The sequence below is a fragment of the Carlito syrichta genome, unplaced genomic scaffold (assembly GCF_000164805.1).
Source record: "Carlito syrichta isolate Samal-C Ts95f unplaced genomic scaffold, Tarsius_syrichta-2.0.1 Scaffold50926, whole genome shotgun sequence".
In the NCBI taxonomy this organism is placed as follows: Eukaryota; Metazoa; Chordata; class Mammalia; order Primates; family Tarsiidae; genus Carlito; species Carlito syrichta.
This window is the reverse complement of record NW_006995022.1, coordinates 103,384-116,464: the sequence shown is the minus strand read 5'-3', so window position 1 is coordinate 116,464 and position 13,081 is coordinate 103,384. Positions and strand designations below refer to the sequence as shown.

Here is a 13,081-nt window from a genome sequence, read left to right as displayed (position 1 = left end):
AGCAGTAGTGTTAGGAAAGGAGATTAGTTGGTGATTGGAAGAGTGTATCTGTGGATCAGAAGGGATCAGGGTCAGGCAGAAAACAGTAAGCAAACAGAATTTTCCTAATGGAAGAGCCAATAACGACCTCATGAATCTGTAAGATTACAACAGTAGGTGGGAGAACAAAGAATATTTCCAGGAAACCCTGTTCTAAGGATCTGTCAAGACTAATGGTGAATTAATCACAGGGGGGTGTAAGATTTTAGAACTTAGGTGCTAATGATACTAGATTCTAAGAGTAGGAATGAAAGAACTATTTCACACTTTGTACTTGAATTAGGTAATTTGCTCAGTGTTATTAGTATTAATCTAAAAGTCTACTTTCCAAGTCACATATCAGTTCATGAGACTGACTGACAAGGAAATGGTTTGGTCTAACTGGCCACATATCCAGCTTTGTAGCTATGTCATATAATATTTATTATGTGTATGTGTTTATATTTGATAAAAAGAAAATGCAACAAAAGAATATGATTGCTCCTACAGTTCTTTCTTGTCATTGGCAGAAAATTTTCTTTCTTTAAGAATTTTGCCATTATGGTACCTCTACCTGTGGTCAGAGAACTGTAAGGCAGAGAGGTCATTGCTTGGAAAGGACACAGAGACTTGGGCCACCTGCCTCCATGCACAATTCCTTGGTTGACTGGTTATCATCATTTAAACTCTAAAACAGTCACATCCAACCTATAGCCCGTGGGCTGTATTCGACCCAGGACAACTAGTAAGGTAGCCCTACAAAATCTTTTAATATCATTATTTTTTTAACATTTATTTTCTTCATGCCCCATGTGTAGTTCCATTTTTAAAGTTAATAATCAAGGCTTTTTCATGACATTATTTTTTGGCAGTGCATACATTTGTGAGCAACTATTTTCAATTATGAAGCATATGAAGAGCAAAATTTGAACAAACATTTCTGACAAGCACTTTGAGAACTCACTAAGAATTGTGACCACTTCCATTGAATCAGACATTGAGAGATTAGTTTTACAAAAACAAACTCAAATTTCCCAATAGTTTTAGATTGTTCTCATTTTTCTACTCATTAAAATGAAAATATTAAAAAATAAAAGAAGTCTTACAATGTATACACACTAACTATATTCTATAATTTATGTACAGCCCAAGACAATGTCTCTATATTTGAGACAGCCGAGGGAAGCCAAAAGGTTGGACACTCCCTGCTCTAAACCATTGCTTGAGATTCTCTCTGAGTCTCACTTTTCTCAACTATGAAATGAAGGATTTGTACACATGATTTAAAATTTCTGTCTTCACTTGTTCTCTTCTTCCCTCACTGAATCACTGAAGAGGATACGTACTTTTTCTAGACTCACAGCTTCACTCTTGCTTCTAGTTTCACTTGCCTCTTTATTCTGATCAATACTCTCTTTTTTAAAAACCTCATGAGCCTGTCTCCAGTGTAAAACCAAAGTAACATCTCACCCTTGTTCTAAAAGAAGGCTCTGTCTCTGATGCTATCATGCTTATTATTTTCTTCTGTTCTTTACCAAACTATAAAGAATCATTTAAGCTTGCTGTCTTCCCCTTCCAACTACATGATCAGTCCTTAAACCTTTTTAGTCTGAATTCTATTAATTCCCCACTATTCCACTGAAACTACCTTCTTGGAGAACACTGATGAGGAACAAAGGCTTTTTCTCAGTCATCACCCTACTTGACCCTAAATGCCTGCTGAAAATCTACCACTGTATGTGCCCCTGACTTATCCTTCATTTTGAAAATGATCTTCTGCTTTGGCTTTCAAAGCACCACATGCTCCTGATGCTCCTGATGCTTCTCCTACCTTGATTGTCAATATTTTCTAAGAGTCTATACACGTCTCTGTTCCTTTAACTTTTTTCTCCTATGTGGTCATTTCCCATTCAAACATTTAATTTGTACATATTTATTTAACTTTTACATAGACTCCCAAATTTATGACTAACTCAAACAGTGCATTTGCAAATACCTGCTAAAAATATCTTTATGAGTTGGCTTCTAGCAGGGTATTTTAATGTATCCAAATGAAAATTTATTAATTTCTTCAGTAAACCTGCACTTTCTCATGTCTTCTCAGGAAGTTCATGGCTTCACTATCTATCTAGCCTTATGGACAAAAGTCCCTGGAGTTGCGCTAACCTTCCTTGCCCTTAAATCCTTACACCTAATTACTCATGACCTTCTGACTTCACAGTGTCTTGAGTCTAAATTCTCCCATCACTTTACAACTAGCCTAGTTCTGCTTTTCATCATTGTCAGCACTTTGATCACAGACTCCTAATTAGTTTTCTGTCTCCAGAATTTTATAGCACCAATCAATCTGCATACTGCTATTCTAAACTGTGCAAAACGTGCACAGGTGATTTCACCTCTTTTTAAAAAAACCTGTTACAGACTTTTACTTTGATTTTATGAGTTATTTCATTCATTTTCTCCATAAACATAGTATTTACCCCTTTAAAAATTATTTCAAGTTGTGTGGACAAATTTTATCTAGTGATCAAGGATGTTGAACATAGTTACAACTCTCTTTTTGGACATACCTTTATTTCTGTTTCTAGGGAGGTGACTTTTTAAGGAGGCAACCTTAGGAGGTCTTACTGACTTTGGTTTGGTCTTAAATCTGTTAACTGGAACCTCAACTTTCTCAACTCTAGCAATAATAATGACCAACATTTACTGAGCACCTGTGTTGTGCTAGGCACAAAGTGCTGCTTATTTTATGTAAAAATCAAATCAGCCCTCTAAGAGAGATATCATATTATTTTACTCATTTTTAAAGAAAAGAAACAGGTTTAGAGGGCTTAAGTACTTGTCAAAATCACCTAGGTGGTGAATGGGAGATCTGGAATTTGATAACAGATATTTTAACTCCAGATAATATGTTTATATATTGTTATATACCACTTTCACAGCAAGGATACATAGGACATGTGTCCACTATAGAGCATGTAAATTATCTAACAAGGGCTCAATATATAGCACTCTACTGTCCTACCTATATGTCAAAAAACAAATGCTATAATGTTTTTAAATTTTCATGATTTTCATGTATGTTTTGTCTAGACAACTAGGTAAATTATCCTTCCCAGAAGAATTTTTTTTGCATTCTCCAATATAATTTAAAGCAGTGCAAGCCATATTTTCAGTCCTCAGCAAATGTTTGCCGATTGATGATTGAAGGAGGTCTTCTTTTATTTGTGCTAAATAACTTTTACCTTTCTCAGAATGTTTTTCTTTTCTTTGTGTAAAAACGAGAACAAAAGGCATTATAAATATTACTACTATCCATAGACATATATCTAACGAGCTTTGAAATAAAAACAATTCATAAATATGCATATACTAGATGGATAAAAACACTTCTATATTTATATTAAATAGATAGTTCTTCAAAATATGTTATACAATCTCTCCCTCCAATAGTTTATTGATAAGGTGGTTCCTCTGTGTAAATGTCAATGGTATGAAGCCATTAACTCTGAGGTTTCATGCACCCTTTAAAGTTGGGAGAGATACAAAATAAAATTGTTCAAAATTATCATTGGTATTCCTCCAAAAGATGGCAACTAGTATCAAGAGGAAAAGGTGGCATGATTGTAATGGATATGTAGAAAAAGGGTTTTTTCTCTTTAGTCCCAAACATCTGAACAAAGAATATTTATTTATTTATTTATTTTTGCCAATTTTAAGCTTCCATAGCATATACCAATAAAACTGGATGCATTCTATTCTATTGTTGCTTTGGGGTATTATTGATTTGGTAGGGACAACATTTAAGGAAAAGTTCATTAAATATCTAGCTTATTTAATATTACCAATTATATTTTTCACATGAGATTTTTTTTTCTATTTTCCCAGTATTTCATATCAAAAAAGGATTACTCACATTCTTTTTTTCTGGTTTGCATATAATTTCTAATGTAAAGGCATCCTTTTGAAGAAAAAAAATCACTACATTTCAAAGTACATTTTAAGCATACTGTAAATTTAAAAGACTTTTTGGCCAATTTCTCATGACTGGGAGAAGTAAAAGATTAGACAGTTATGGAAAGTTGTTACCAAGACATTTTGCTTAAAGGACTACAATGCTCTCAGTCTATCATTACAAATGGATTAATGCATACAAAGAGTCAAGGTAAAAGTTAAACAAAATAGAAAATTTGATTGATATACTGTGCAAGAACACAAAGACTAAAAGCAAACTCAACATAAATCACTTCAACTGTATCAAATAATGTCATAGGAATGATGGAAACCATATTAACAAAGATAAAACCATAAGAATTTGACTGAACTATAAGAAAAATAAATTCACAGAGGGGGCCAAGATGTTGAATCTCTTTCCTTATGAATTCATGAGAAAGGATATAAGTCTAACTTTGAGAAAGGGATCAGGTACACTTTCTGCCTTGAATTAGGGGACACATTGAATAAATTCTTCCTGGCAATGTAAATTTTAGAAGACTCATTTATAAACCAAGAATCCTGTAAAGGTTTATTTCTAAGTCAGTAATTAGACTATACATGATAGATGTATATTGGTAGAAATGATCTCTACACAGGGAAGTATGTATAATATTGATGCTACATGTCTATACCAGTGTTTGTGCACAGTTCCCATTGCTTCTAGAATGGAGATGAACATCCTTTGAGTCTTGGAGTTCTTGAAGAATCTATGCATGCACATTTTTCAAATAATTTCAGAAAGTCCACAGATTTGTGAATATATTTCCTAGAGTGTAGTTTTCCTGCCTCTGAACCCTAATTTTTCTGTGACCATAAATCCTGTTCTGGGTTTTTCAATGCTGCCCACCTCCTTGAAACTCTAAGAGAACTCACGTAATTGACAAAGTCACCTAGCTAGCAAATGGAAGATCTGGAACTTGAAGACAGATATTTTAATTCCAGGGACTATGCATTTAATCAGTTATATATCATCTTCACAGCAAGAATACATAGGCTATGTATACACTATAATGCATGCAAAGTAAGTGATTAGGATTCATTATATAGCACTCTATCTCCCTACCTAAATGTCAAAAAACAAAGTTACTATTTTTGTAAATTTAATAAAACCAGTCTGCAATCTCATATAAAAGAATAGACTTTCAAACTATTGTTTCAATAGTACTTAAACAATGCAAAATATTTTTACATAATTTACCTCATTTAATTCTCACAATTGCCCTGTGAACTGTGACAATTTCGTATATGTAAAAATTAAGTCTCGGGAAAATCACGTATTTTTCTTTTGTTTAAATTGATGAAGTAAGTAACCGCAAATTGTGGAATTTAAACCTAAATGCTCTACCCGTTGAATCCACAGGTTCCCCATTGTCTGCAACAAATTGTCATTGCAGTTTCAAGCTTATTTGTGGAGTCAAATTTCTGTCTATAGGATACTTTATTACTAACATGTATTGTAATTGTTCAGTCTTTCAAATTTTTTTTGAATTCCAAAGTCAAACTTTCCATAATTAGTACCTATGTTCATCACTCATTATTCAAGTTCAAAGGCCAATCCCTAAGCCTTACAGAAATTGTCCCATGAATACAATTTTTTTCACTCTGACTATGTGCAATAAAAATTAAATTATCTTTTTCATTAGAGTGTTCAGCCAAGAGTTATCTCCTCTGAGTTGACCTGGGAACTCTGTAGCCATAGGTTAATTCACTATGTCCTGGCTATTTAATTCTCAGTACAAAGCAAGGTCTCTAGACCTCTAGATGTCCTGATCCGAAACAAGAGTTAACATAGCATCTCTGTCATTGAGCTCTTTCAATCAGGTAAGAATCACTGTTATAATTTACATGCTGCCTATTTGTTAAACCATCAATACAGTAATGTTACTTACGTATTGAAATGCTCAGTGAATATCAAGTTGGTGGAGGTCCCAGTGATCGTTGTGAGTCCACCAATGGTAGAAGAGTAAGCAATGCACAAACCCATAAGTTTACACATCATGTGGTCTTTCTTTGTTCGATATTTAGTTCCTGTGCCTGAGTTCTGTTCAATAACAACAAAAAAAGTACCTTGAGAGCAGCAATCTTTGTGGTCAAAATAAGCAGTAATAGCATTTGTTTGGACTGAATGCTTGTGTTTCTCTGCCCCACCAATTCATATGCTGAAGCTCTAACTCCTGATGAGATGGTATTTGGAGATGGGTCCTTTGGAAGGTAATTAAAGTTACACAAGATCAGGATGATGTAACCTTGGTCTGATGGGATTATACCCTTATAAGAGGAGTCATTTGAGTACTTGATTTCTCTCTGCCATGTGAGGACACGGGAAAAATGTGACTTTGCAACCCCAAGAGACAGTCCTCACCAGACATCAACCCTGCCGGACTTTGAGTTACTTTCCAGGATTATGAGATATAAAGTTTTGTAGTTTAAATCACCCAGTCTATGGTATTTTGTTGTGGCGACCTAAGCTGACTAACATGGCATTTATTGTTCCATTGATAGAAATGCAACAATAAAAATATTTCAACTGAAACCACTGAATATTTTACAAACATAATTCTACTCATCCCTCATCCATCTTTCTTGTCCCTCACCTCACTCTTCCCTCATGCCATCCCTGCTCACCACTAATCCTAAAGTTTTCCCCTGTTTTTCTGCTGATATTGATGGTACACACCTTGGTGTCTTGATGGATAGTCCCTCAAAGATGCCCCTCCTGAAGTCGAATTTTTCCAACCCTGTATACCTTAGCATTGAGAGATGGAATCAGTGTCCTTCTTGCCCTCTCCCCATTTCTTCTAGAATGCTAATCCTCTACTCACGCAAGAATAAATCGGTTTTTTAAAAGAGTTATGAAATTTGGATACCACTTTCTCTCCTCCCTCTTTTGACCATCATATTCTGGTCTGCTGGTCACCCACAGCTGTCATTTTAGATAACGTTTGCACTGGGCACACAATCATCTTTCATACCCAAAGTGCTGTCAGCATCTGGATGATGATACCGTGTTCACAAATAATGCTTTCAAATAGCCTGGACTCACAGATTTTTGACCTCAATGCCAAAGACTTTCAATTCTGTTCCACCTCAGTCAACCACTCCCACAGTTACAGCTTGGGCAGTGGTACATCCTCCAATAGTTCCACCTGGGAAATCACTATTCCAAACGTAAATGTTTTGTTTCAAAGTAGGGCTTCCTAAGATACAAGCCAAAGGCAACTTCATTCTATCTTTCACCCATGACCCATGTATATGCACTTTGTTATTTTGATTCTTGCTGTTTCTACAGTGAAATCAAAGGACAAGCCAATAATTTTGGCGGGACATTGCGTTTACTAGTTTTTCAGTCATACTTAATCAAAAAAGCAGCTTCTTTTCAGTAGTTGAAATGAATATTTCCCCTTTTGAAAAGAAAAGCTACAACTTTATTTAAAGTGAAACATTCTCTTCTCCCCTAGATCAGGCCTACTTGAAAGCCAATAGTTGGAAGGAGCTTTGTGAGTTTGGCTTTCTCCCTTTCTCCTAGTTTCAATTCTTCTCACCACTTGCTAAGTTCATTGTCTAAACCCTCCATATTTGAGGTGTCAGGGCAGGACAGGATCAGAGAGGAGTCATAAGGATTAAGAGTAATAAGGATTAGGAGACGTATATTAAGATATGACATTAGAACTCTCCAGGTTTGATGAGAGTTCAAAATGACTCCATCTGACAGGTACTTTCATGGGTTTTTATGAGACTCCCATCACCCAGATAAGAACACCAGATTGTTGCTTTTTCTGCACAGTATGCATCTCTTCCACCTGGTTGCTTATGACACACTTGTGACTTCTGAATGTGATAACCCATTTGGTTTCTTTATGCTGAGACCAACATTAAAAAAAAAAGCTCTCTTGGAGGAAGTTACCTTTCAATTGACCCCAAATGCTACTCCTTCCACATGTTGCCTACACTTGATCCCAGGGAAACAGGCACTTCTGCCCTGTTATCAGAGAAAGTGCAGCCGAACTTCCATTGAGCAAGTAAATCCAACGATGATCTTTCTTTTTTTTTGTATACTTTTTTTTTATTAATCAATATTTTTATTATGGTTTTGTGGGGTACAGTTAAGGGTTAGGTGTACAATTACATTTCATTCAGGCACCCTGTTGATAAGAGGTGTTTCCCCATCACCAGACAGATATTTGCTACTGTTAATCCCATCCCCCCTCCATAGTTTCCCAGTACTGTCAGTCATTTTCTTATAGTATTACATTGGATGTTCAAGGTCCATTATATGAGTGAGAACATGTGATACTCAGATCTTTGTTTCTGTGAGAGGTCACACAGTATTATAGACTCTAGTTCCATCCAGGTTGCTGCGAAATTCATGATTTTGTTCTTTTTTATGGCTGCATAGTATTCCATCATGTATATGTACCACATTGATCTTTCACTCTCTAATTTTTCAAGTGTGTCCATTAGCATCCTCTAAGTCTAGGGATAGATAGCAAGTTCTCCAAGTAGTGGTTTCTCAGTAGGTATCTCACTATAGTAAGTAGAAGGCTCTTCCCTCCTCCCTGGTGGAGACTTACTCCAACTCTCTCCATAAGTCAACATTCTCAGCCTTCTCATTTTTATCACTAAATTTAGAGTCTGACACGTTTGTGTTTCTCTCACTTGCAAGCCCTGTTTAAGTGGAATGCAGGAATACCTATGGTGTGTGCTTGATATTAGAGTTACTCAGTGACAGAGTTTCATTTTACCAATAAATTGTCACACTTACCAAAGTTCTTCTAACTTAACTGTTTAATTACCTTTATTCCTATAGTCCTTCGTTGGTAAGTCTGTCACTGAAGCAATTTGTGATTCTCAGTGGACTAGTCCTCTCCTTTCTTTACTTCCTTATTCAGTTTAGATTCCATGGTCAACCATTTCAATAATTTTCTTAACAAAAGTCAAAACTCTCTTTCTTGTCTTTCTTGAAATGGTGTTATTTATCAAAATTCCAACTTTTGATGAACCTAACCATTCACTCTCTCCACATCATGCCTGCCTTTGAGCAGCTAGTCACTGTTGCTAAAAATTACACACATGGTAGAGCCGATTGGATTCCTTACATTCGTGAACACAAACGTCCCCTCCTGAATCATGCTGCTCCTCTACCCTACAGCGTGTCTCTGACCAAATTACTCTACCTGTCTATGCACACACACACACAAAAAAATTAAAACCTCCTGTACTCTCTTTATACCTCTTTTTCAATGCTTGTTTTCGTTCTTTGCAGGTAGTTTTTTCTCCTAATTCTCAGAGAAAAGAAAGTCCACCAGACAATGATATCCATGTAAAATGTAGAAACCTGCTTGCACCTGCTCCCACCTTCTCCCTGTTCTCTATATACTTACTAAAGTCAATATCTTTCCTCCAACTTCTTGTTTCTGGATCTTCTCAGAAACCTTCTACTACACACCTCTGGAATTTTCATCAACATTTAATCTTTCTCTAGCTATCTTTACAGAATAAAAACAAGAACTTCTTAACCCTCCTCTCAATCATACTATTGCCTTACCTCCTCATCTCCATTTCCACAGTGAAACCACTCAAAAAAGTTGTCTATATTCACTGACTCCATTTCCTTAACCACTTCAACTTGGTTTCTGTCTCCTTGTGTCACCCAAAATGCACTTCCTATGACTATCTGTAACTTTCTCCTTGCTAAACCCAATAGGTAATTTCCAGTCTCAACTTTTAGACCTCTCAGCAGCAGCTGAAAGATTTAATCACTCCTTCCTACTGAAAAAACCTTTGCTCTGAGTTTCTGTGATAGTTCACTTTTCTGTTTTTCTTTTATATCTCTGATTGTTTTTTTGTCTCCCTTGCCAATTTCTTTGCCTTTACCCTTCTTAAAAACCGAAGTTTCTTGAAACCATTGCAGGCCCTTGTCCCTCCTCACTCTAATGTTTCTCCTTTAAAAAAAAAACTCTTATTTTTTATTGATACAATGAATATTCATATACCAGATCACCAAACTTCTGTCTTCAGTTCAGACTCCTTCATCTAGACTCATATATCCAACTGCTTATTCAACATAATATGAATGCCTTAAATAAAACTCCAGTCTAACAATGTTCAAAACCAAACTCATTACCTTCTTTCCCAAAGCTAGTTCTTTGGAATCACTCCTATAGGTTGATGGCATCACCACCACCGTAATAACGAACACTTGTAGTGTACTTAGGATATAATAAACACTGGCCTAAGTTAAAATTAGTTAAATGTTTTACTTCATGTAAGTCTTATAATACAGTGAGGTAAGTCTTACTGGTGTTATTTTACAGATGAAGACATGAGACACAGAGAGGTTAAGTGAATTCCAAAGGTCACAGAGCCTGTAAAAGGCAGATATGGGTTTTGAAACCATGCAGTCCTGCTTTAGAGCTCATACTCTCAGGCTCTGTGCTATATTACTTATCTGCCTTGAAAATAGTTTCTTCCTCATCCTGCCAAATTCTTTCAGTTTCATTTATTTAGATATGCATGTACTCTATTTGGATTTCTCCATCTCCACTGTTGTTACCTCGGTCTAACTCAATGTTATGTCTGATTTAGGTGACTGAAAGAATGCCTTTGTGTATCTTGTAGCATAATTCCTACCTATTTCAGATCCATTCTACAGAGTGCATCCTGCAAATAAAAGTCCAGATGTGTTTAAGAAATATACACACACTTGTTATCTTTTATCTGTTTGTGTTTATATAGTTCTTAAATACATTTGGATACCTTTTTAAGGCTTCAGTGTGCAGACAAGGTCTGTCACAGGCAAGAACTGATTCAAAGACACCCATAAGGAGGTTATAACAGCAACCCCAAATGCATATTCTTTAGCCATCCGTCCATAAATGGGCACTTAGATTGTATCCACAACTTGGGTGTTGTGAAGAATGCTGCAATGAATATGATGGTGCAATATCTCTTTGACAAAGAGATTTCATTTTAAAATATATACCCAGAAGAGAGATTGCTGGATCATATGGTAGTGTTTGGTTTTTAAATTTTTTTTTGAGGAAACTTTATAGTGTTTTCCATAATGACTGTAACAATTTACATTCCTACCAACAGTGTATAAGAGTTTCTTTTTCTACGGAATAAATAGAAGAAATAACCTCTTGCATGCAGGTAAATACGCTAAGACATTAGCACTGAAAGATCTTTTTGGGAAGTCATCATAAGGAAAAAAATTACTACTCAGTAAAAGTCATCATGGATGTGGAAACAGCATTTATCACGGCTGGGTCAGGTGCACTGAATTGTAATTTACCCTTTAATTTCTAATTAGCTTAAATGTCAGCCCCCAGAGGATTCTACACTTCAGTCAAAATAAGTTAATTTACAAATGACTATTTTTGCCTTATATTTCAAATTTTCCTTAAAAACTTGACAAAAATAAATAATATGTAAATAAAATAGCAAAATAACTAAAAACTCATGAGTGATACAAAGTGACATTGGAAATTTAGGGCTTAAAATTAAATATTTTACTATAGGAAAGGCTTCAAACACAAACCAGAAAATAATGCATAATTTGGATATTATTAAACTGATAATAAGAATGGAAACTTAAAATGTAATATGTATACAACTTGTCACTGCCACTTTACAACTCTTAAAAATGCAAATAAAGAATAAATTGGATTTCCTATAAAAACTTAACTGCAAGTATTTGTATATATAAAAACAATGATTAAAATGCATTGGCAGATATACAACAAAAAGTCAGACCAGAAAAGAATTAATATGTTTGCCATGCTTTGAGCAGATCTTACAAATCTACCACACCCTTTTCTATATAAAGACTTTAAAAATATACATGAATGGTACTGCACATAGGTTGATGCTTATGCAAATATCAAGGATGATTTATGAAGGCATTAAAAGTTCAAAGTAAATTCAAATTCTATGGTAAATGGTAGCATTCATATATGATAATGCAAATTAAAGGTTAAGTAGAGGAACTATCTAGAAGGAGTGGGGATACACAATTTATCTAACCAGTAACCATGAGGGCCACACATTCAAATTTATTGTCATCTTTGCTGAGAGCATGTGCTCACTGGACTGAACTAGTGAAAGAGATAAGACAATACTGAAGAGTGAATCTTGAGGAGCTGAGAGGCAGTAGGAGTGGGCACTGAACAGTAAAACAAAATTCTCAGGAAAGCCAGGCATGAGCCACTAATTAAGCCAACACGTGGAATAGAAAATATTTAAAAGGGGTGAGGATTTCATCAGATTAATCTAGATTAATCTCGTCTTTTACTCAGATAGCAGTTTCCAACTGAGACCAAGAGTTTGACTCAAGCCCAAGAGGGAGTTGGAATAAGTCATTTGGGGAAGAAAGTAAGGCCCTGACCCTGAGGGCACCTGTATTTGCAGAATTATGTACAACAAAATAATGCATTTCTCTATAAGGGTAGGAGGAATTTGCTTTGTGTCTCTCTTTATCTGTCTGTCTGTCTCTCTCTCTCTCTTTCTCTCTGTGTGTATGTGTGTGTGTGTGTGTGTGTGTGTGTGTGTGTGTGTGTGTGTATTTTCTCCTAAGAGTTTCAGAGAAAAAATTTCCAAAACAACAAAGTGAGAAGCAAAGCATCTAGAGAGGTGAGGCTGGGAACTGCCCGAGATGAAGTGACCAGGGAAAACCTATTGTGTTAAAGTGACCACAAGTCACGGTTATATTATGAATGGGTATGTGCTCGTGTTAGAATGAAAGAAAACAGACATAAAATAAGATATGCAGAATTATGTAATTTTTAAAATAAAAATATATCCACATTATATATGTGCTACAAATAAGGCTGAAATGAAAAATGTCAACATATGAACAAAGGTTTACCTATTGATAATGAGATTAGGAGTATATACTACCTTCTTGATGCTTTTCATATCTACAATAATAAAGAAGTGATTTTAAAATATAAAAAAATCATAGACTATTAAAACTGTCAGGTATTTAGAGATTATTCTGTACAATGACCTAATATTTCAGAAAAGCAAAATGAGTCCAGATGTGACACAGTGGGTCACTGCAGAATTG

At 35.3% G+C, this 13,081-nt stretch overlaps 1 protein-coding gene across 2 annotated transcripts in view; it reads right to left on the bottom strand.

Moving 5' to 3' along the window:
- Nucleotides 1-13,081, bottom strand: part of SLC13A1 (solute carrier family 13 member 1) — a 93,597-nt gene that overhangs the window by 27,358 nt on the left and 53,158 nt on the right. For both annotated transcript variants that reach the window (XM_008049151.2, XM_008049158.2), the window contains exon 7: nt 5,904-6,055. In XM_008049151.2, the coding sequence (XP_008047342.1) occupies nt 5,904-6,055 (152 nt within the window). The remainder of the gene's footprint in view (nt 1-5,903; nt 6,056-13,081) is intronic.